Source organism: Lissotriton vulgaris, chromosome 6 (assembly GCF_964263255.1).
Source record: "Lissotriton vulgaris chromosome 6, aLisVul1.2, whole genome shotgun sequence".
Classification (NCBI taxonomy): Eukaryota; Metazoa; Chordata; class Amphibia; order Caudata; family Salamandridae; genus Lissotriton; species Lissotriton vulgaris.
Window position 1 is genome coordinate 127,473,131 of NC_141694.1, and position 24,732 is coordinate 127,497,862.

The following is a 24,732-nucleotide window of genomic DNA, read 5'->3' on the forward strand; positions in this document are numbered from 1 at the left end:
CCCTTTTGGATGTCTCTTGGGTGTGTGAGAATTTCTTAACGGGGAGGGTTTAGGGGAGATTAACACCTTAGCTGCTTTGGAACGTCCAGCTTCAGTGCTGAACGTTCCATTGCGCAGGTGCAGCTGGAACGTCCAACGGCCGACGGCAGCACTCCCGAGGTAGTGGTGCCGTCGGCCGTTGGTATAGGCGCAGCACTTAAGAGGTTAAGATTGTTGGGGTAGCACACATTTTTTTGTCTGTGTTTATCCGGCAGGGCTGATGGGGTGTATTGTTACAGTTGGGATTGGACATCAGCGGTGTTGCATTTGGGAAAGGGGAGTTGCAGTGTCGATAATGGGGTGTTGGGTTGTGGTGGCGATAATAGGGTGGGAGGTGTCCGGACTAAGTTAGGATGATGACGCATTTTAAGCTGGTGACATGGAATGTCCGTGGGCTAAATTAGGTTGTGAAACAGAATAGAGTACAGACATACTTGCGTATGTAGGGTATACACATTGCGCTGCTACAGGAAACACATCTGATGGACATTGAGGTCCACAAGATGCATAGGAAATAGAAGGGGCAGCTGCACTCTGCCACATATTCCAACTATGCCCGTGGGGTTGTGACCTGGGTGGTCCAGAGGTACCCTTTCGAGTTTGTGGTTTTAAACAGTCATGAAGGGTTGGTACTTTTTATTGCATGGTTTACTGGATGGTCTGGAAGAATGCCTTTTGAATGTGTATGCACTGAATGTCGATGATGGAGTTTCTACTTGGAGCTGGAAAGGAAACTGCTTCCCTATGTCGGGAATCCTTCTTCTGTGGGCCAGGGATTTTTAATTATGCATTAGATTGGCACTTAGATCTGCATCTGCCACGGTCTTGCACAAAACAGAGTATGTCATCCGCCTTGTGCCACGCATCTACACATGAGACGTATAGTTGTCTCTACAAATTTCTGGTGTTGGGGGTCCTGGCAGCTGCCATACTGAATATTCACATTTTTGGTAGATTCCTTTCGCACCATGCACCGCTGTTGTTGAAGTGGGGCATGGGTGGAGCTTGGCCAAGGTTCTGTTTTTGGCAGCTCAGCACTGAGGTGTTGGGTGTTATGCTTTTTCGCTCCGGGAGGTGACCACTAACTATTTTGAGACTAACTGGTTGTCGACGTTGCAGAGAGGGATGGAGTGGGATACTCTGAAGGTAGTGATATGCAGGAAATGTATATTCTGCATTAGTGGCGCACGACTCTGCCTTGAGTTAGAGATGACTAGGGAGAAGGTTCTGTCAGACCTTCAGCAGCATGTGCACATGGGTGGGGAGCGACAGGAGGCCTTCTTGACAATGCAGCGACGAATAGGAGAAATTGGAGATAGGCTGGACTGTCTGATCTGGCATGACTACCGACAGCAACTACATAGAGGGAGATAAGTCAGGTAGGATGCTGGTGTGGATGCTAAAAAGGGAACGTCTATCCAGTTGATCTTTTCACTGAAGTGCGGAGACAGCACTGTGGCCGGAACAGTCAGACCCTTAAATTGCTCTTGAGGGGTCACCTTATTTATTATTATTATTATTTAAAATATTTATAAAGCGCGACTGTCACCTGGCAGGTATCCTGGCGCTGGTAGCTACTCTTGTGGTTTATTGACGGGGGTGAACTGGAAGTGGCCGATTTTTATAGGGACAGGGGAAAGAGCCAAGCAGTTTATCACGCCAGCAGTTTATCACGCTGAGGCTCAGGATCGCCTCATGGTCACCTGGAAGTTCGTGGATGACTTGGAGCTCCCTCGTTTTACGGAGGCATAGCAGCAGGGGCTGGAGGAAGTTTCTCCTGCTGCAGGAGGGGGTCCATAATATGGTATAGAGCAGTGCCCTGGGCCCGGACGGGCTCCAGGTGGATTATTACCAGGCATTTGCTAGGCTGAAAGTGCCCTGCCTACTGGAGACTCTTCAGGAGTCCAGGCGCAGCAGTCCGCTTCCTTGATCTATGTGGGAGGCCCTGATTGTCATACTCCCGAAACCCGGTAAGGTACCATCAGACCAGAATTCATATCGGCCCTTGCTCATGCTGGGAGTCGATACAAAGGCCCTGGCGATACGGTTAGGCTGGGTAGTGACCCATTTGGTACATGAAGATCAATGTGGATTTATGCCGGGTAGAGGGATGTAGATGAATCTGCAGAGGCTGACCCATGTGCTATTCGGTTGCTGCCACAGATTTGCAGGCTGCAGTGGTAATGTTAGATATTGCAAATGCCTTTGACACACTCAGATGGGAATATCTCTGAGTGGGCTGGGACCGGTATTTTTGTTATGGGTGCAGTTGCTCTATACCGGACCTTTGGCGTGTCCAGACTGGGAATGTTGGAACCCAAAGGGGATGGGTCTATGAAAACGTGGTAAAGGCTAGACCCTTTTTAAGTATAAAGCACACAAATTGCCTAAACCACACTTACTTAAACGAAAAAACGTTTTTAGGTGAGAAAAATATTTATTACATTCCAACCAGGCATGCTTATTCAATGCCAATTATTTTGACTTTTAAAGTATCTTTTTTAACATTAATAGGCAGAAATGAAACTGACTGTGCATTCAATATTTACCTCACTGTACAATTGGTTTGATACACATAGAAACAAACAATGTAAAAATAATATATAAAACATCAAACATCCTACAAAGAAATTAATACATAACAAAACACCAATATCATATACATATAGAATCAATGAATGAAACAAATCGAAAGAATGGGAAATATGGTCAACTGAAGGACTCGAAATTGATAATGTCTTGACTGGCTAACTGGCAGACTGGGAATGTGGCATCTGAGTGTCTGCCCATTGAACCGGGCATGAGGTAGGGGTGTCCACTGTCACCGCTCCTTTTCGCTTTGGTGATGGAGCCCTGACGGTTCAGGTGCGCCGAGACATGGCCCGCTGGGGCATAGAAGTGGGACGTCGTACCTACGTAGTTTCAATATATGCAGATGATGCCTTGCTCTTGGTTACCCACCCAGAGCGACCGGTTAGAGCGTTGTTGGATATCATGGCTGAATTTGGGGAGGCCTCAGGTTTGCGGGTCAACCGTCAGAGGTCAGTGATCTTCCCTTTGGATGGGCTAGTGCGGGTGGACGATGCCGCTCTCCCAGTGAAGGGGGGGGCTCCAGTGTGAGCGTGATCACTTCTGTTATTAGGGCATACAGGTGGCCTATACTTCAGAGGCCAATTATAGCCTTAACATGGGTAGGGTACTCGAGAATCTGGAGACGTCTATCTGTTTTGGAACCTCCTGCCTTTGTCTGTGATGATTCAGAAAAGGGGGTGGTTCAGAAAAGGGGGTGGTGATGAACAGAGTGTCTGAATTAAGCAGACCACTCTTACCCAGTCCAAAGATCAGGGCTTGATCCATCACCGTTATTTATCTCACTGCACCATCCCAGCTCAGAACCTGGCTATATGCAAATCAGATCAGTCTGTCCCTGGCCCAGTGCATCATGGGAACAGGGCAGACTAAACTACCAAGCCAATTCTTCACCAGAAAGGAGACAAGCTACCGGGGACCGGTTTCTGGCATGTCATTTGTCTGTGATGGGCAGGGTATCCCCGAGTCGGATGGTGTTGTGCTACCACACTGCCACTATGTCCTGCAGAACTCCCTCTGTCACATGTCAAAATCCACCTTTAATAAGCTGAACAGCTTGGGATACCTGGTGTGGTCTGTAATAGGAGTAGGGTGAAGCTGGAGGTCCTGAAGTTAGACACTGAGCTAGGGGTATCGAGTCTGCCGGATCTCCGGATGTACTACTTTGCCAGGTTATTACAGTACACGGCACAGTGGTGCGCAGAAGGCCCGAAGAGGTAAAAGGCATCATTAGTGGGGCACTAGAATGGACCTCCCTGGGTGCTTGATGTGAGCTGCAAGGGTTCCAGAAAGCTACCCACTTATTGTTTGGTAGGTGGCAGAGGTCTGGGAGCAGGCAGTCATGTAAGTGCTGCGTAGGGCTCCATACGGCAAGTCACTGCCCCTTAAGTGGTTGCCATGCTTCCAACAGATACAATCCGTTATGGATCTGATGCAGTGGCACAAGGGGGCTCCACCACAGCTGGTGATCAGTACCTCAATAGCTCCTTCCTCCCATTCCACGAGACACAGGAGTTCTTCCAGCTGCAGCAGCCCAATTTCTACAGTAAGTCAAGGTGTCTCGCACTGAATGCAAAGTCTGGATCGATAGCCCCACGAAGCCAGTGGAATTGCAGACGATGCTGCTGATGCACATGGGTTCCTCCAAAGACATAAAATCCCACATATAGAAGGCTCTGAAGGCTGAACGCAAGAAGGATATGACAGGAGTCCATGACAGATGGGCAGGCAATCTGCCTGAACCTCTCATGGAGGGTGAATGGTGACGAGCCTGCGCTCCGGTCCAGGAGGCGGCCAGTAATGCACGGTTCAAACTCACCCAATTTCATTATCTGCACCACACATATTAAACACTCCAGCAACACAACACGATCTGCTGTGCGTCCCAGAGCAGGGTGGAGCCAGCAGCATTCTTGCACATGATGTGGGAGTGCTGTATGCTATAGAGTTATTAGAAGATATCGCAATATTGCAGGTGCTACAGGGGGACACCCATGTCCGGCTTGAGACCTTGATCAAACACTGCCTATTGGGTGTACTTCCGACCCCCAAGCATGGGGGAAAGATAAAACATAGGTTCGCCCTGTTGGGATTAGTATTGAAAAGCGGCACCTCACTATTCACTGGACATGGTCCTGATGCCCACCAGTGGTTAGCGGATATGCGTCAGTGAAGTGTGGCGGAGGAGCAGCAGTTGCAGCTGGTGCGCATGGATGATAATGTGGAGAGAGCCCTGGAAATGTGGGGAGATATGTTGGAACATTCGGAAGCCGAACAGCCATTGCCTGCTACTTCTCCTAGAAACACTATGTGTTGTGGCTCGGGGTGTTTGCTGCAGGGGAGTAGATCCAGCTACACAGGGTCCTGGAGTATGTACAGATGTATGGTGTTGGTAGGTGGAGAGAAGGCTGCCAAAGATGAGGCCTCTGGTGTTTTGTTTTTACTTCCCACGTGGGGAGAAGATACCACTGTGGGTGTGTGCTGCTGCTGCTGTTGGTTTCTATTGTTGACTTGTTGGAAAGTTAATTTTCTTTATTTATATTGTTTAAGTGGGTTACAGGCCAGGGCTAGCTTGTTGGATACTAGTTCCTCAAAGGAGCACATGCGTGTTCTATACCACATACCTCCCAGAGTGGAAATACCAATAGCATCCCATTTATCAAACTAGTTCAGCTTCTGAACCTCTGGAATATGCACTCCTGACCATAAAATGAGTGCTGTTTCCAGAACGTCTGGTAGGAAGCAAGGGCTTTTACTCCTGCATAAGTATTTGTGAGGTGCTCTCCCAGCAAAGCGGTCTAGTTCAAGACACTGTGCATGGTCGTTACAGGCGTCATTGATCCAGTCATAATGCTGACCAACTGTACAGTTAAAAGGTCAGAGGTTCCTACCCCAACCCCCCGTATGCTGAAAATGTGCACTTGAGGGGAGAGATCAAAGTCTAATGGGCAGCCCAGATGAAGTTCCTCCCTTGAATTTAAGTCCATGTAAGAGATTGCTCGGAGGAGTAGCTTCCAGGGGGTGTGACACCCCACCAAATAAATACATACTTGGCTTGGTAGTGGTTCTGGGGACCTTGAGTTGGGTCTGCTATCCCTGTGTTGGTTTTCCTCATGACCTTTGCGATCTTTTAACCTACACCAATTCTATTCTACAATTTTTTGCTTCCGCACAGATGCCTCGTCTACTTAATATCCTGAATTAGCTGTATTAAAAATCACAAGCACAATAAGATGTTGTGACTGTAGAAAATGGTCAAGTGGCTTGACAACAAAGCTGTCACCAGACAATTATCGTGATCATCACTAGAGAAGGCTTTTGGCTCCACCCACCAGCTGGGAGCTAGGAGCACATGCTCTGAATGTGCAAACGTTGTGAGCTGCCGCAAGAAAGTGCTTGCCCCCACGCAGTTGTGATCACGTTGTTAGTTTATCCAGCTGCCTGAGCATGAAGTTTCAGGGACACAAACACACAACACTGGAATGCTAATAAAGTGTTAAAGATAAGTAGATGATGTATGTTTTTTTCTGGCAGCAGCACGGACGGGAGGAGGGCAGTCATTACCCTACATGGATTTGTAGGTCTAGCTTGACAGTGCAACTGTCACCTGACCTTTTGACCAACACCAATATTATTCTACAGTTCCTTGCTTCCACGCACATACATATCCATTCCCATGCTATTTCCCGTAAAGCTTTGCATCACCATACAGCAATCCTTTAAAGCCGGACCTATTAGCGTTGCCAGGGTTAGTATTTGTTTTCTTATTACAATCCAACACCAGAACAGTCTAGAAGGTGGACGGTATACTGGGGTTTCACCATAATTTTCAACACCAACAAAAAATGCGGGCTGCAATAGTTTCTCTTAACCAAATTTACCCTTCAGGCTTTTAAAAGGGCTCTGAAAACTCACTTTTTCACGCAAGCGTACCTGTAGCAAAGCAATAATCTTTTTTGACCTCTTTCTGTTAGGCGCCTTGATACCTGTGGGTTATTGTTTGCGCATTATAAATTTTAAACATTCATTCAAATAATATTCCCCAGTTTGTCTAAGCTTTTTTACCGTAGAGCCCTCATCTGTAGCTAATAAAGCAATGGCCCTTACACCATCAAGCCCTTTGCAGATGGACCATGGGGACAGAGCCATGGTGCCACCAACCCGTGTTGAGTTGCCCCACAGTTTGTCTCATTTTACCTGCATCCATGTTTGCAACTGCCCAGACTGACTTAACTTCTCTTGCCTGGGTCCCCACCGCTCTATGGACTGGATGACATGTTTTCGATACCAGGTACCATCAGAAACGTCCCTCTTTTCATTAGCTCACACCTCCATCTATACTGGTTATGTTGTAATTGTGGGCCAAAGTTCATATTATTGTATTTCAGGCTTAAATTCTTTTTAAATGACCAATGTTGGCAACTAGGTCTCGGTCTTATACAGAGCAGGATTGGAGAAGACAAAGCAAAGAATCGGATAAACAAGCATTTGCAATGCAATCGGTCTCGTATTTGGGACCTTATATGTATTTAGCTATGCAGCAGATTAGCCTGGGTGCTGAAACATCTGCTGTTCTTTAACATGGAGGAAAAGTAAGCACCAAACTGCATGACACCCCAGGTATGGGAACACATGGAGAGAAATATTGCCTTTAAGCATGAAATGGTATGGTCCAAAGCTCTGTTTTTAGTATAAAATCAGGGCATTCGGTGGTCATATCACTAAAAATACAAGATTTGAAAAAAATATTATTGTATATGGGCGCTCATGGAAGACAATTTTATGTACTGGAATCTAAAGAAGCTTAAGTGATTCAGGTATTTTACTGACCTCTGCTGATCGTTTTCTATGAAGAAAGTTAGAGACAGTTGCCCGAATTTTTTTTTAAAAAGAAGGTCCCTCAGCAGAAAGCAATTCTGGAATTTTATTGACCTTTACTGGTCCTCTTCTATAAAGACATTTAAATAGAGGCAGTTGAACAGAAAAAGAAGTCCCTAAGCGGAAGCAGACAAGTCCTAGGGCTGATCTCCAGAGCCCACAGAGTACATACACATATAAGTAAATACACTAATATACAAGTATATACTAAAGTATATACAAGAGGTCTTGAATGCTCGACCTAACTGATCTCCAGTGCCCACAAAGTATGTACACATATAAGTATGTACTAATATATAAGTAAATACTAAAGTATATACAAGAGGTCTTGAATGCGCGACGTAAGAAGGGAGACGTATACATTTACTTTTTTGTTATTCTGGAGTACATTCACGAAAAGCAGCCCCAGGGATCAAGCCTGCAGAAAAACAAAATACAGACCCTTCCTAAGAGACCCACTCCATTGAAGCTATCCAATGCTACCACAAGAATTATTCACTCAAACAGATAGCAGTAGAAAATGAACAAGGAATGCCTGTGGAAAGAAGAAGCCAGACAAAGGGTTGAGTTAGAGGACAGTGTAATTTAATCTCCTCTTGATGCCCAAACACAGGGAAAGGCACATAAGAAAACAAGCATTGGCAAAGCCAATAGGTCTCGCCTTTGGCACCTTATTTGTTTAGCCAGAACTTTTGGCTATTTTGTAGAGCATTCTGGTTGCTATGCATTATGTTGAAAAGTTATAATAAAAAGTGTTAAGCATTTTTGTTACGTTTATACAAACGAAGACGACATTATATACAACTGAAAAACCTGATTATAAAACGATTTTAACATACTTCTACTTTGTTTGTACTTGCACTGCTGGCAACTTCTTCCTGCCTGTTCTCATGCTTGTTTGTTATAAATGTCGTTGTTATGGGGGAGTGGGACGTAATAAACGGGGAGTGGAGGTTGGAAAACAGTAATTTAATTAGAACATGAGCAGCGGACGGACACTAGGGGAGAATCAATAGATGCCAGATTCCAAGGGCAGACTGACGCGATGCTTCGGTGGTGGGCTGATGCAAAATGGTGGTGGTGAATGTTTGGTGCTCAAGTGGTGACACTATATGGTGTGGATTGAGATATGTTGTGGATTGTGGAGTTGAAATATGTTGTTTAGTGTGTAATTATGCAGTGTGTATTGGAAATGTGTGGAGTTGAATTGTGTGGCCTGGAACTGGTGTTGAGTGAAATTATGCTTAGTGAAATTGTGTCATGTTGTGGATTGCATTTATGTTGATTGGTGGTATGTGGTATAGAGTGCATTTATGTGGAGCGTACTTACGATGCATTGAGTACAGTGCAATTATGTGGCGTGTAATTATGTGGCACTGAGTGGTATTTGGAGTGTATGTTGCATTGAGTAACATGTCATTATGCTGTATATAATTATGTGGCACTGTGTGGTATTATGTGGAGTGTATTTATGTTGCATTGAGTAGAGTGTATTTATGTGGCATGTAATTAGGTTATCCCAGCATCACTAGCAGTTTATATGTTACCTCTGCAGGAGGCAGCCGTCACAAGCAAGGGCTCCGGTGACACTCCCCCCACAAAACTGAAACAAGCACCGACAGAGCCGACTCTGCGTCCTGCAGGAGCTGCACTTCAGCCACATACAACACCAGAGTGCAGTCTTTTGCAGCCCTACCACACTTCCTGCAGAAACTTCAACTGCCACAGGGAGAATTTAGTTTGAGCTGTTGTAGGATATGAATAGTTAGGATCTCTTGAGCCAGTGATACACAGCACTTGCAAGCGAGAAAATAAACTGAGTAAGTCCTCCTGAAAGAAACATGTTCTAAACTGCTCTAAATATTGCCCAGGGGGCGAGGGGTGCCAGCCTGACCTGTAGCGGTGACTGGTGTTTATTTCCACAATGAGGGGGTCCTCACAGCTAAATAATAACCTCCTAAGTGAGGAATGACGAAATCAAAGTGTTTGATAACCTGCTGAGCTATTAAGGGGGACTGGGCAGTAGCCCTGACAAGCCGCTCAGTTTTTTCTGCAAGCAAAAGGCAAGTCAAGAGCGATATCAGAACACCTGCACTGTGTTCTTAAATATTATATAACACCGTACATATATTTTTGCACACATGGGTGGGAGATCTCCCAGCCCAAGTCTGCACTACACCTTTTTCAGGCTTTCGCCAGTAAAAACGATTCAGTGTGCACCGCAATAACACCTCAAAGGAAGGTTTCCTCAAAGGAAGGCTTTGCTTTTTATTTTTTAATTCAGTTTAGAGGTTTGGTGGGTTTATGTAACAACTGTCAGCATTTATCCTCAAAATGTAGGTACAATGTCCTCTAATATTGGTACTCACCCTTTCTATTTAAAATCCTCAACTGATCACGTTGGCTTTATTCGCAAGTTGCAAAATGAGACCTTGGCCTTTCCACCTTATTCACTCAACCACAACACTGACAAACATCAGTGGTCTGGTCTAGTCAACTTCCAACTCCACCCACAAACATTAACAGGCTTTGGACAAGTTCAATAATTCCTGTGCTGAAGATATTACTCACATCCTTCCGGTTGTCAAAGAAAGGACTAAACCAGCCACATAGCATTTTTCACAAATTAACTGTTCAAGTTCACACTCCTACAGCGGATGCATTCAGCTACTGCAAGGCTTCAGAGTGCAAGACTGCCCCGGGCATGCACTATGGGTATTATCAGAGCCAAATCCAAACAGAGGTGGTGGCAGTTTTCCAAAGGGGAATAGTTACTAGAATGGTTACCCACAAGAGAAACGGCGGTTGCAGTCGGATATTAGAGATCATGCAGTATATGGTATTAGCAGGCAGATTAGACGGTCAGACCCTGCGCTACTTTCATACTACATGTTTCACTGGGTGGACACAGCTGCACAGGAACAGCAGGTACATTCACAAAGCGCCTTCTAACATGTATATCAAAGTAGTGGACATTTTTAAGGGTTAGGTCGCCTGCCTGATCTCAGTACATCATAGTCTCCAAAATCACAAACATGGTGGAGTAACTGAAGTTAAGCTGAAGAACGGGAGGGTCAGTGGAGTGCACTAGTGAGGGAAGATGCCCCCAAACTGCATAAACTCAAAATGCCTCAAACGTCCAACCTGACATGTTAAAGAACATTGAATTGACCTGCTACTGTGAGACACAAAACACTATAAAAAGAAAACAGTACGTTTTCAGAAGCCATCTGGAATTTCAGCCTAATGAGATTTCTCATATAAATATTTTCTCTGCCAGAGTTTTTCCTGCCCCTTCAGTCATTTAACACTTGCAGTCTTGCTGTAAACCGAGAACGTTGGGTACTACAGAGGTACGCCGAGACCTTCGCACTGCCAAATCAGGCAATTTCGGTTTGTTTAGATACTGTATTCATCATCATATTTCTTTATTTCGGCAATACATGCCATAAAATACAAGCATACAATCATAAAAAACATTAGCCATTCCATTAAAAACATGAAAACATTATAAGTTACAGCTGTCAAGGATCTATAGAGCAGAAAATAGCAAACAGTCTATGGCCTTTACAAAAAACAAGTAAATAAGTAACTTTATAAAGTGCGTGTGCATTAGCAATTTTAAATAGTGTTCAGCGCTCCCCTGCATTTCAGCCACACAGCCGCCAGATATTTAGCAACGGCAAAAACAACTACAGATGACAAATCAGTTTTCAGTATGCGTAGGTAGGGCTTGCATACAATGAGTGATTCGCATGTTTTTGTATGAGGGCACCAACCAGTACCTTCTCGCTCTCCGATATGCGGGGCAAAAGAACATAATATGTACTTCACTCTCAATGTCACAACTGCAATTAGGACAATTTTTCAAAGCAGATGCAAACCAATTGCATGTGAAAGCTCTGGTTGGTAGTGTGCCGTACCTCCACTGCAAATACAGCTTCCTTGTAAAAGCCGGAAAAATAACATCTAGGACAGTTTCAAAATAGTAAAAATCCTTCACCTTTAAGAAAGAGTCTGTTAAACTGCCACTGTGAGTGCTAGATATCGAGGATAATAATCTGCTTTCATAAAAAAAAGTTTAGACAGACTTTTTCGTGAGGTGCTCAGGCAAGCGGTTTCAGGATTATACCACATTTGTGAGAGGCCCAGCTTAATAAATTCATCTTTGATGTAAGCTAGCCATGGAATTTTCCCCGTATTAGTAGTATTTAGAATCTCTAGTAATTCCTGTCTATAAACAGAGAGCTCCGGGGTGCTCCATAATCTCCTCCAAAACATTAAAGGCTTCAGGCCCACAACCTCATCAATCGGTCTAAGACCCATATCCAGTCTAACGGGTAGCAAGAGGGAGCTACTGGGGAGCGTCAGCAGTTGCCTAAAGAATTTGGTTTCTGTGACAACAATCGCCGGGTGACAGGCGTGCCCCCAGAGCTCACCCCCGTAGGTGACAGCCCCTCTCACTCTTGTTGTGTAAATCTCCACTACAGGTCGAATAGGTTTTATTGCGGAGCTGTTGGAGAGTTTTAGGATGCCTCCTATGAGCTGGGATTGCCTGAGTTGGGACTTTATTTGATGGGGGGCCCATGTCATGTTTTCATTAAGAGTTATCCCTAAGTATTCAAAAACGTGAACTCTTTCCAGCCTGGTTGTTCCAATGCGCGGGTTGAGTCTAGTCCGTGCAGGGGGATTGAAAATCATGAATTTGGTTTTCATAGCGTTGATTTCCAACCCCCTATACTCACAAAATCCCACAAAGCCATCCAAAACCCTCTGGATTCCCATTGGTGATTTTGAAAGCAGCAGGGTGTCGTCAGCGAACATTATCCCTGGCACCTTGCTACCAGAGAGTTTGGGCGCATCCGTATGATTTATCCCATTTAGGTGGGAAATTACCCAGTTGACAAAGGTAAAACAGGGTGGGTGCTAACATGCAACCCTGTCTCACCCCCCTGCCAACGGGGAATTTTGTGGAAAGGTGGCCGTTTCTTCCACACCTAACCCGAGCAAAATTGTCCAGGTGTAGGCGTTTTAGAATGTGCAACAGGTGATGAGGAACACCCAAATCGGCAAGCACAACCCACAGCTTTTGTCTTGGAACCAGTTCAAAAGCTGCTCGTAAATCTACGAACACAGTATAAAGACTGCCCCCTTCAGGCTTGACCGACTTCCAGAATAACATGTTCAATCGAAGTATCTGGTCCATGGTAGATAATCGGTTTCTAAACCCTGCCTGATATGGGCTTAGTATGGAGTTTTCCTCCATCCAGTCCTGGAGACGGTCCAGTATTATTCTTCCGAAGATCTTTTGTGAGACGTCGATCAAACTGACCGGCCTGTAGTTGGCTGGAAGCAGAGGTGAACCCTTTTTAAATACAGGGACAATCTCTGCCCCCAGCCAAGTACCAGACACTGGGGTTTCGCTCAGGACTGCGTTGAATATAATTAGGAGGTATGGGGCCCAAATTGCCGGTTGATGTTTAAAGAGGTCACCTGGTAGCTTGTCCAGCCCCGGGGCCTTCCCAATTGCCAGTTTAGATATAGCGTTTGACCTCCTTTATCGTGAATTCAATGATATCCGGTGGACATATCTGATCTAACGACATCTCCCCTAGAACTCCCAGCGGGATGGCAGGTCCTGCTGCGTAGAGGGTACGAAAGTGTTCTTCCCAGACACCTTCGGCTATATTCGCCTCCACAGCTGCAGATGGCTCTACCGAGCCAATTTTTACAATGGACAGAATCTTCGTAGGTCTCTAGTAGCGAGGGCATTAGATAAACCAGTCCACCTATCATGGTCCTATTCCTCTCTTGCACACTTCATTACACGCTTGTAGTTAGCTCTCAAGGTCTGGACTGACTTGCTAGCCTTATTTTTAATGGAAGTAACAAGTGCCGTCTTAGCTCTTCTACAAGTAGAGTTGTATCAATTAGGACTAGAACCTTTTTGCGGCTGCTTAGCCGCAGGAGGGTAAAATACATCTGATAATGTATTTATTAACTGTTCATGCAGGGTTCCTACCATACGGGAATTGTCATAGATGGATCGATTATTGAGAGCAACACTAATTTTCTCTGGGATAGGGAGGATAAGAGCATAAAGCTCCGAAATTCGCTCCGGTCTTTCTGCTATTTTTGTCCACTTTATTATTCTCCTATCATTGGTTAAAATCATTCTAGAGTCAGGGGCGCCGTTCGCGTCCAGAGTCTCCCTTACAACACCGGGCATGGTTATTTTTAGGCTTAGGGCGTTGTGATCGCTGTCGACCCGAGGTATTAAAAAAAAGTCTCTTATTGTAGGCCATGAACTAGTTTCCAGGAATATGTAATCCAACCGGGCTTCATGACCCTGCTTGTTAAAAAAGCATTTAGGGGGTCGATCTGAGATAACCCTACCATTACACGCCCTAAAAGAGTGCTTAAATGTGAAGGACGTGATTTGTCCGCCAATGGCGTCCAAGGCCTGGTGGGCGAGGATTCCAGAGTGTGTATAGCCCAGCAAGCATCCTCCTCGGGGAAACCTCCATCTGCAAGCCCCACCAGCGGTTCGAAGTTGCAATTTAGGTCACCCCCAATCACAAACTTGGTGCCACTGGGTATGGAGCTTATAAATGAAGAGAGTTCCTCCACTGTGTTGGACTCCGTGGTGACACTCACCGGTCTAGAGTATACGTTTACCAGTGCAAGCTTAGTGCCATTAGGCCATTCCAGGACCACACATTGCACATCATCTGATGATGTATTCAGGGACTTGGCTGTGCAGCCTAGGTGGGAACCCACCCATATTGCAAGGCCCCCCGAGGGGCGTCCCCTCCCGCCCCATCTCGCTAGTACAGAATAGGCAGTATATCCAGTGCGTGTCTTTTCCTCTCTGGTCCAGGTTTCATGAAAAAGACACACATCATTCCAGTCTATAAATGTTCCCCATTCTGGGCAATCGATCTTGTTACCAAGGCCAGCCAAATTCCATGAAAAGATTGTTAGAGTGCCGTGGCTGTCAGAATTAGAAGCACTCTTCCCTCCCATATTGTATTTTCCCATAGTGGGTTCCATAATCTCCTGTACCACGTCGCCAGTAGATGAACTTCCAAGCTCTGTGGACTGGAGAGTTAGAGTACCAGGAGGAGTGACCATAGAATTTGGGGCCGCTATAATAATACTTGCGTCCAACCCTGTGGATACCTTGGTTGGACAACAATCCTCGTCAGAATTCATTGTAACGGGCCCATTGAGTCTTTTTAGCCTGGAACGGGCCAATGACTCGGCACCTTCCCAGAACAAATGTGGGGGGAGTCCATCAACCATGTTGAGGTGGCTGAAGCAATTACAGGTCAAACAGGGTCACAGGTGATTAAAATTGGCCTTCCCTGACCCAGTCCCAATTTTCCCTCCCCTGGAGCCCACCCTAGTCCAGCCATCCTCTAGCTCCCAGTTGAAAGTCTGAAGGGCAGCCTGATAGAAAAAGGACAGAGGGAAAGACTGGATAGTAGTATCAAGGACTTGATGGGGCCAAGAACATATATGCATAACTGTTCTTGGTTCTCGAAAGTTCACCAGAACGCAATCCCCGTTGATACTTTTAGTGGTGTTACCTATCCAGTGTACCCTTCGTACCATCAAAATCTCACTAAAACATTGGGGAGGAAGAGGCCTATTCCTATTCAACCAACTAGTAACCTTGTTTTTCAATGATTGAAAAGATTCCCTCACCGGGTCCTCCAGCACAGGTACCCCTTTTAATACAACAACAAAGGGGCTTGATTCTGGAGGTAAATTAATAACCAACTTATTGTGCTGTCGAGGAACCGTGCTAGCCTTACAATGCACGACTGGTGCAGAGTCTCTCGGTCTCATTCCTGGTAGGCTCTTGTTCTAGATGTTTCAGGGGAATAGTAGTGGTGTTACTAGTTAACATTTGTACTGTGTCTCCCACACTTCCCTGGGTATTAGTGGTGACAGTGTGGGTCCCACCCTGCGCTTCATTAGCACCGTTCGCTCCCTCCCTCAACATCATTTTGACCCGATCCATACAATCTCCTACCAGGGCAGTGGCCTTCTCAATACTAGACAGCCTTAGCTCTATCTGGGCTAATCTGGTTACAAGGGGGTCTAGCAAAGTTTTACATATCATGCTTAATTTAGTGGACGTTGGATCTTCCTCTTGGGTAAAAGAATTATCACTATTCAAATCAACCATATTGTGAGTGGGGGTTCTATCTCCGGGGGGGTCTAAGCCAGCAACTTGTTTAGCGATCTTGCAGGCCACCTAATTTATGATCAGTGCGTTTCCTTTTAGGTATGGCCCCCTCTCGCTGTCCCCTTGGATTGCTATCATTCTGTGTTCCCTGCATTATCTTTACAGAGTCAGTGGTTACAATAGGTACAGGGTTGGGTTCCAAAATGCTTTGATCATTACTGTTGTTACATTGCGAAGGAGTTCCCCCCACATCGCCAGCCCCCACATTTACCACATTATCCAGCATTTCAATACAGCTGCTAATTGTAACCACACCCTTGACTGGGGACTTGGCATTCCTGATATGACCCAGTGGCGATCTTTTAGTACTTAACAGTTCTTGAGAAAGGCGTTTTTCCAGGTTAGAAATTTCGTTGGATATAAGTGTGCTAGTTCTAGTAATGTAGTTGTCCAAAGTTCCTGCTGTGCTGCTAATAGCAGGTATGGTTTTACTCCTGAGTTCGCGACCAGCCATCTTATAGTTCAGGAACCCCCAATCAAGAAAAAAGCCTTCACTTACAGTTTTTATAGTGTCCCCCTCAGATAGATGACTGTAGAAGCCAAGAGGTGTGGCCCGGTCCGGTCTCGAACGGGCTAAAACGGGCCCGCCCTTGGCCCGGGCTCGTCCCGTGTTCCGCGGGTGGAGCCTGTTGATGTACGGCAGGTGGGCGTGGTGATCCCGGGAAGAGGCACCAGCTGTGAGCCAACAGGGAATGCTGGTCCTTGCAGTCCCGGTGTCCGCTCGTCAAGGCAACTCTCCTCTCCTCTCCTCTCCTCTCCTCTCCTCTCCTGTGCGCCTCAACACAAAGGGCTCTGCTCTGCCCAGTTAACTACCACAAATGCCGAGTTCGCACCTCTCCTCTGCAGCGAGCAGCTCCCGCAAAGCGGGGGCCCCGAGGAGTTTTGAAGCTGCAGGCAGGTGGGCGTGGTGATCCCGGGAAGAGGCACCAGCTGTGAGCCAACAGGGAATGCTGGTCCTTGCAGTCCCAGTGTCCCGCTCGACAAGGCAACTCTCCCCTCCTGTGCGCCTCAACACAAAGGGCTCTGCTCTGCCCCGTAAACTACCACAAACGCCGAGTTCGCACCTCTCCTCTGCAGCGAGCGGCACCCCACTCATTCAAAGAGTTAGACCGCCTTTGCACTAAGACACTTTCAAGCAGACCCAAGACGGACAACCACTATTCTTCCATAAAAGGACTTAAGTCGATTAATAAAGCACAATCAGTTTCGCCTGTGATCATGGTAAACATGGACTTGCGACAAAACATGTAACTTTATTCACTTGATCAGGCAGCGGTTGGACCTATACAGGGACTCAATCCCCCTCTCGACGGAGAGTGTTACAATCACTACACAGCATGAAAACCAACTCGGGAAGCAGAACCGGCCCATAAAACATGCCCTGTGGCAATGCGAAATCCTCAAGAAAGGGTGCACCTAGGACAAGCAATGAACTTCACTGAACTTAAGGAAGGTGGGTTCAACAGTATGCAGATAGAAGGGGCTGAAGATGATCAAAGTAGGGCTTGTGATGTAGAAATATGTAGAAATATCCCTTCCAAGGACTACTGGTCCAGAAGCTCCTGCTCGGACAGGAATGAATGAGAATCGGTTGGGAGAGGGGAACTCGAAGGGGATGGAGACCCATCCTTCATGGCCTCAGGGACTGAGCGGTCTTTGGTTGACACGTTGCGCTTCGCAGAGAGTGCAGGTCGGCTGCGATGAGAGTATGTCAAGACAGATTGCCTTCCATAGAAGGCAGTATGGACTTTGACAGCGGAGGTAATGAAAGAGTAAAGATGGAAGTAGTGTCTATCCAGTCTGACAGATGTTTCTTCAGCAAAGATTGCTGGCAATAGAGAAAATGCACAGTAATGTACTAGCAGCATAATCTGAATGACCCTCCTCGCTGCCATCTTTTCACTTCCCTCATGCAGCTGTGCCAGAGAGCGAGACCTGCTGGAGTGAGAAATAGGGAACACCTGCAAGGTAAAGATAAAGGTTGGTGCCTGCTGACACGTAGAAACTGTGGCAGATACAAAAGGAGCCCTGGCTACGAGGGGGTGCACCAGAGCCAGCACGAGCTCCATCTGTTTTCAATTAACGCGAAAGCGAGACGCGGGAGTGATAATTGAAAACAGATGGCGCTGATGCTAGCCCCCTAGGCCATGGGAGATTGAAGGCGGGACATGCACCCTCCTAGGGTCAATTGCGTGCGGTCTTTCTTAGAAAGACGCATGCAAAGGCCAATAGCGGGAGATTTTAAAAAAAGAGCACACGCACAAGCGTGTGTTTCGAGTTTAAAAGCAACGCATGCGCGCTGGCTCAGGCGAGACCTAAAAAGACAGCTTCATCGATTCTCTAATTATTCATACAGCAAAGCAAACAGCATGCCACTTTCACTGGGACATAATATGGAGAATGAATTGAGAAACCGGGACTGCAGTAAAATGCTAGCTTATGAGGCTGCTAGTGCTTACAAGAACATTAAATCTTTTAAAGATGATCTGACCATTGAACGTCATTCAGCGCACTGGGCAGGGAGTAGGTGTGCCATTGCACCACTGAAGAAGAATGGCTCTGAGGTACATCTCACCATTCCGTACAAAGTGAAAGAACATGAATAGATGCTTAATTATTGTTAATAGCATGTACATAGGCAGCATATTAGGTAGTGTATTAGCAACTGCTATACAAGTGGAACTCTCAAAATTCTGGACTGAAATATTTCCAGTTTATCTGCCAAGGTTCCTGCAGCCACTTAACAGGTACACCCTGACTTCACATCAGAACAATTTGTTAATCAATACAAGCAGTATGTTCTAATACTTACTTTGCTACATAGGCAGCACAAACACCACCAGGTTTAAGGTGTTGGAAGATCAGAGGAAGGGCACTTTGAGGATGGAGCATATCCAGTGATACCTGCAGTGAAAGTGGACACACTGGTTAGGTACTAAGAATCCCCAAAAAACATGGCTTGCTTTACAGGAGACTTTCTGAATGAAACTGCTGTTCCCCGATTTAAAACTGCTATACATAGCATCTAATTTTGGTCTACTTCTTTACAATTCTCCGCTCCTCCCACAGAAAGGAGCAAGATAATCGGTCCCTTAGTTAAACACACACATCAACTACTAAAATAAAACCCCATCCCCCAAGTTGGCACTGTTAAGCGATCAAACCCTTCCCACAATAGCAACCAGGCTGAGATAACGTTTCAAGAGCAAGTACGAATTCTTTTAAGAGCTCTTATCCTTCAAGGCTATTTTATACACAGGTGTCTTTGTGCATTACACATAGTGAGCATTTTGATTGGCCTGGTAGACCGGCGCACTTATGTACAAACATGGCAAATGTCCTAGCACTGCCTTCACCAACAGGTTTCTAGGAAAAATATCATGGTCACGGAGGATTATTAGTAGAGGCTCATGGGTATATGCAATGAGTGCCGTAGAGCGTCTTAACATACAATCGTGGGCCTATACAGTATAACAAGAAGTGTATATTTGACATGGGATTCTATAATCCCTGTATAAATGCCAGTTTCTAATTTCTTGGTAATAGGCAACTTGTGACATACTCAGTCGCCGATAATAAAGAAAAGACGTCAGAACTCAACTAATAACTTATTACTGTTGAGTTCTAATGTCACAATGCCTGCTGCCGACCCAGCAGTCAAGGTGAAAGGCAGGTGAGCTCAAAGAACATGAATGAAACAGCTGTTTAAAGCAACGAAAACAGAACGTTGCTTTTCTGTCTTCTGCTCTGTTTTTTAACTTACAATGACAAGCAGAGAGAACATGTTTATTTTCTCACTTATTAGATAGTTGGAGAAAAGCTACAATCTTTCTGCATGTTTCTACACATTACAAGCTAGTGCAGCTTCATTTTTTTAAAACTGACTTCTTTTGAACAGTCTCCAATATCTGCTTGCAACAAATAACTAACAGGTTTTGATGTTTTTAATTTTGCATTAGAAGGTTTTATTTTTATTCTCCATGTTTGCAAACAGGCTCGATCTTTCATATGTAAGAGCTCCGCCCAAAGTTTTAAGTGGTTTGTGGAAAAGGTAATGGTGTGACCATATTATATGAGATGGAAGTGGAGTGGAAGAGGTGTGGTGCAGCGTCCAGGGCACCAGAGCTCATGATTTGATCCCCGGTGCCAGGTTAGCCCAGCACCATGGGACTCTGGGCAATAGCTCGCTTAAACTTTCCAACGGCCCCCAGCGCCTTGACACCCTTAGGGGTAATTGTTTGCGCTTTGCAAAAGCTGGTATTTCATTTCATTTCCATAAAGTACTTCTGGCGGACACGATAAGGATGTTGCAAGTCACCTCGGGGTTCCATAATTTTATAACAAAACTCTGTCTTCGGCCTAGTTCCTCTATATGGTTATTGAGCTCTTCGGTGACTTGCTCTCCGGAGAGTCTTCCCGTCAATGCCGGACGGTACGGATGAGGTTGAGAAGAATAGCGTTAGTCCACAAAACGTATAAGAAGACTAGAACGTGATGACTCGCCTTTCCATTTGCGTTGATGCGGAGCAAGAATAACGAGCCGATACGCATATTCCATACTAAGTGTCAGTTTACAAAACGCAAAGAGGTGCAGCATCTGATGACACGCCTTTCCACTCGCGCTGCTGCGGGGCATTCACTACGAGCTGAGTCGCACACACCATATTGCAGGGAAGGTAGACATCTGGGCTTGAATATCCTTCGAGGCAACAGTTATAAGGAGTCTTTGCTTTATAATATCGCGAACACAGCCCCTGAGGAAGGAACCTCTGTTCCGAAATGCATTGGGCCAGAAACTAATCATGGTTCAGTAGCAAAATTATCATTGTACAAAAATTCAATGAGTGAATCTGTATGAACAAAAATAATATGGATAATCACTGTAAACAATGATAACAGTATTTGAATGTTAAATGATTAAGAATGTGTATGTGTAAAAGTCATATGATTATGTTTTGAAACAAAAAGTAAATAACAGTACAAAACAAACTGATGCTGTGGTATAACTATAATGAGCATGATTTGAAATTGATTTATGTTTGAAATTTGTGAACAGTCAGTTCATTAGGAACAGTGCACACTAGAGCAGGTTAATCCTGTTCCGGGTCTGATTTGGTTTATACATGTGGAGCCAACACATGTTTTTAGTGTAGCACCCTTGTCAAAATAGATTGAACATATAGCAAGCAGTAAGTTTAAATTAAGAGTGCGCCTCTCACCCCCCTGTGGTTACACTTGTTACTGAAGATTCAATACTCCTTGCTCTACCCAGCCCGCCTACGGGTGGTATTCCAATCACAAACTCACTTCTTTGATACGCCGGAGGACGTTTTCAAATGGACTGATGAAACAGTGAGAGTCAGGCCGCATGCTCATCCAGGCTTGGACCCGGGCCACTCGAGGGATCCATCGCAGGACCGGGGGGACCTAAATGCCCGGGGCAAAAGGAACAGGAGGTCTAGATCTCGGAGACGCTCTAATTCTCGCAGTGGCACTCAATCTGCTGCGCCTACTGACTGTGATCATTCGGGAAAGGGCCGTTGAAAGTATGCAGGGTCCTGTGTCTATCTACTGATGCCATAGGCTCCAGCTGGGAGGAGCTGAACAGCTGTGTTCTACTGTACTGATGATTGCACGCTGAGTATATTGCCACAGCTGGTTTGTCATAATGACATTGGGTGGGGTTCGGGGTGCTCTTTTTCTAGGGGCTACTTGCCTCCTACGTGAGTGGGAGTTGACTTTGGAGGGGGGGGGGGTTTCTTCTGTTCAGAGGGTAGTTGGGATCCATTGGTATGGTTGGCCTTTGGCGCTCTGTTTTGGGCCCGAGGTTGCCCATGCCGCGACAGATACTTCAGTGTTCTATGAGGTATTGGGGTGGGGGAAAGGGAACAGAGGATGGGGAGTTGAGGGGTTTGTTTTGGGGGCGGGGGAGGGAGGGGTTTGGGTTGGTTGGGGGGGAGGGGGGGGAGGTACACGCAACTCTTGGTGCCTTGTTCTGTGATGTGCTGTGCGCCTGGGCCTGGTGCGGGGCGTTCTTGTGTTGGGTCCCGTGGGATTATGGCTGAGGCATCCACCCCGGGGCTCCCCAGGGAGTCAATACGTATACTGAGCTGGAATGTTAGGGGGATGCTGGATAAAATCAAGAGGGGGGCGATATTGCGATGGGGCAAGAGAGAAGCGGCAGATGTTTTGTTGTTACAAGAGGCTCACATGATGGGGACGAAAGTGCTTAGCCTGCAAAGGTATGGTTACCAACAAGTCTTACATGCGGGGTTTTCCAGGGGCTCCAGGGGCGTTGCCATTCTGATCCATCGGAGGCTGGCCTACGTACACGAGAGACAGTGGATAGACCCCCGGGCCCGATATGTGTTTGTTCAGGGGATGGTAGGCACGGAATCAATTGCGTTTGGCAGTGTTTATGCTTCTCCCCCCCCCCTTGCAGTGGTCCCTGGCTGAGCGTCTGTTTGCCGTATGGGCTGAAATCCCGGATTCCCTAGCAGTGCTGGGGGGAGATTGGAATGACGTGATGGATGTGCATGAGGACCGTCGGAGGTTGCAGGAGACACTCGCTGCTGCCGCCCCTACCCGGCTGCGTGCAATGGTGAAAGGGCTGGGCTGGGCGGATATTTGGCGACACATGCATGCCAGGGCCCGTGAGTATACGTAGGTCTCTGCTGTCCATGGGTCCTTCTTCCGGTTGGACTATATTTTTGTGCCTAGTGGGTTCCTAAATAGAGCGCGGGAGGCTGCTATCCTACCTAGGGGGCTGTCTGATCACTCCCCGGTGGCCGCGGGGGTTGACCTACAGAGGGCGAGACAGCCATTCCGGTGGAGGATGTCTTCATGGCACCTTCAGCAAACTGACTATGTACAACATATGCGTAGGGCAATTGCTGACTACTGGCGAGAAAATCTGGTGGAAGGTACAGATTTGACGGTCGTTTGGGAGGCCATGAAACCTACTCTTAGGGGTATTGATATTGTGTGGTGTGCGGCGGCCCGTCGCAGGCGTCATGAAGTCATAGTGGCGGCGGCGGCTCGGGTGGAAGCTCTGGAGCAACAGTGTCAGGGGGAGGGGGACGCTGTGGCGGTGCGGCTGCTTCTGCAGGCACAGCAGTCCTATGCATCGGTGTTACTGGACGAGGCTCGACAGGTGTGGTTGGCCACGCGGAGTAGGGTTTATCAATGGGGGGACAAGTCCTATACTATGCTCCACAGGCTCTGCCAGCATACCCTGCAGCCACTTGCCCTGCCTGGTCTTACGGATGGTAACGGTGTCACCGTTACGGACCCGGCGGCACTAGCAGCTAGCTTTGCCAGCTACTATGCGGAGCAGTATGCTCCGCAGGATTGCCTTTCAGCTGAGGCAATTGACAAATTCATCGCTGACCTGCCCCCGAGGGCAGTCTCCACTGAGACGCAAGCGGCATTGGACCTTCCCCTCACGGCGGAGGAACTGGGTGATGCACTGGGACAGCTCAACACAGGGAAGGCACCTGGGCCGAGCGGCTTCCCGTGTGAATTTTATAAGAAATTCCATCTCCAATTGGGGTCCCATTACAGGGCCGCTCGAGGCGGCACGAGAATTAGGTAGGCTGCCAGCTGACTGGCGCCATGCGGAGGTGGTGGTTTTTCAGAAACTGGGTAGGCCCCCTGACCGTCACGATTCGTATCGCCCTATATCGTTGCTTAATTTTGAGGCTAAACTGTTGGCTAAGGCGTTGGCGATCCGTCTCCTCCCATATATAGCCGATCTAGTCCACCCGGATTAGGCGGGCTTTACGCCACGCAGAGAGACGCGTCACAATATTCGCCGGGCGCAGACGGCCATAGATGCTATGAGGGCCACAGGAGAGCGGGCGGCCCTGCTCTTGGCGGATATAGACAGGGCTTTCGACTCGGTGAGTTGGACCGATTTGTTCGCGCTCCTGCCTCATGTTAACTTGGGCCCGGTGTTTATCTCCTATATCAAACTTCTATATACGGACATCACGGGGTCCGTGCGTGTCTCCGGAGCGATCTCGGAGAGGTTTAACATCGGCCGGGGGACCCGCCAGGGTTGCCCGCTGTCCCCATATTTATTTGCGTTGGTTATGGAGCCCCTCGCTTCTTGGGTACGCATTGATGCACAGTTACGTGGTTTTGTATGGGATGGGGGCATTACTGATAGAATCGCCCTCTATGCGGATGACGTCCTCTTTTTCCTCACTGATTTAAATAGGTCGGGCCCCGAGTGTTGGAGATAATGCGTATCTTTGGTGAAGTATCGGGCCTCTACCTTAACCTGCGCAAGTCCACCCTGTGGGTGCTGGGTGACGGGGCGGGCACGGGCCCGTGGGCGTCAGCCTTGCGAGTGGCGTCCGGGGGCATATTGTATCTTGGAGTGTTCTAGTCCGAGTCGGCGACGATCTCATGGGAGCGTAACGTGATGCCTGTGTGGGAGGGGGTCCAAACGGACGTTAAAACCTGGTCTCGAATGCCCCTTACCATCTATGGCAGATCGGCGATTTTTAAAATGGTCGCCCTTCCGCGCCTCCTCTATCAATTGCAGAACCATCCGCACCCAATCACACCCCAATGGTTCCGGCAGGTCAATTCCGTCCTGGGCCGCTTCTTGTGGGCTGGGGGTGCCGCTAGAGTAGCGCTCCGTACATGCTTTATATCTACATAATGTGGTGTCCTAGCTACATCAGACATCCTCTCATATTACCAAGCCTCCCATCTGTTGGTCTTAAATGAATGGTGGTATGGGGATGGAGGTGACCCGGCATATGCTCTGAAGCACTCGCTGATGGGGAATAACACGCTACATACCATCTTGTACTCGGCCGGGATCAGGAGGCGGCTGCCGTCAGCCACACAAGTGTTTTTTGCAGTTTGGAGACAATCGCTGCGCCGCTTGAGTTGGTGGGGAAGGTTGATGGCGGAGACCCCATTGTGGCATAATGGACAACTCCCCGCGCTGGCCT

The 24,732-nt window shown here is 47.1% G+C and overlaps 1 protein-coding gene across 1 annotated transcript in view; it reads right to left on the reverse strand.

The window, feature by feature from the left end:
- Positions 1-24,732, reverse strand: part of TRMT61B (tRNA methyltransferase 61B) — a 141,027-nt gene that overhangs the window by 79,581 nt on the left and 36,714 nt on the right. The window contains exon 4 of the mRNA XM_086926141.1: positions 18,576-18,667. Coding sequence (XP_086782267.1) covers positions 18,576-18,667 — 92 coding nt within the window. The remainder of the gene's footprint in view (positions 1-18,575; positions 18,668-24,732) is intronic.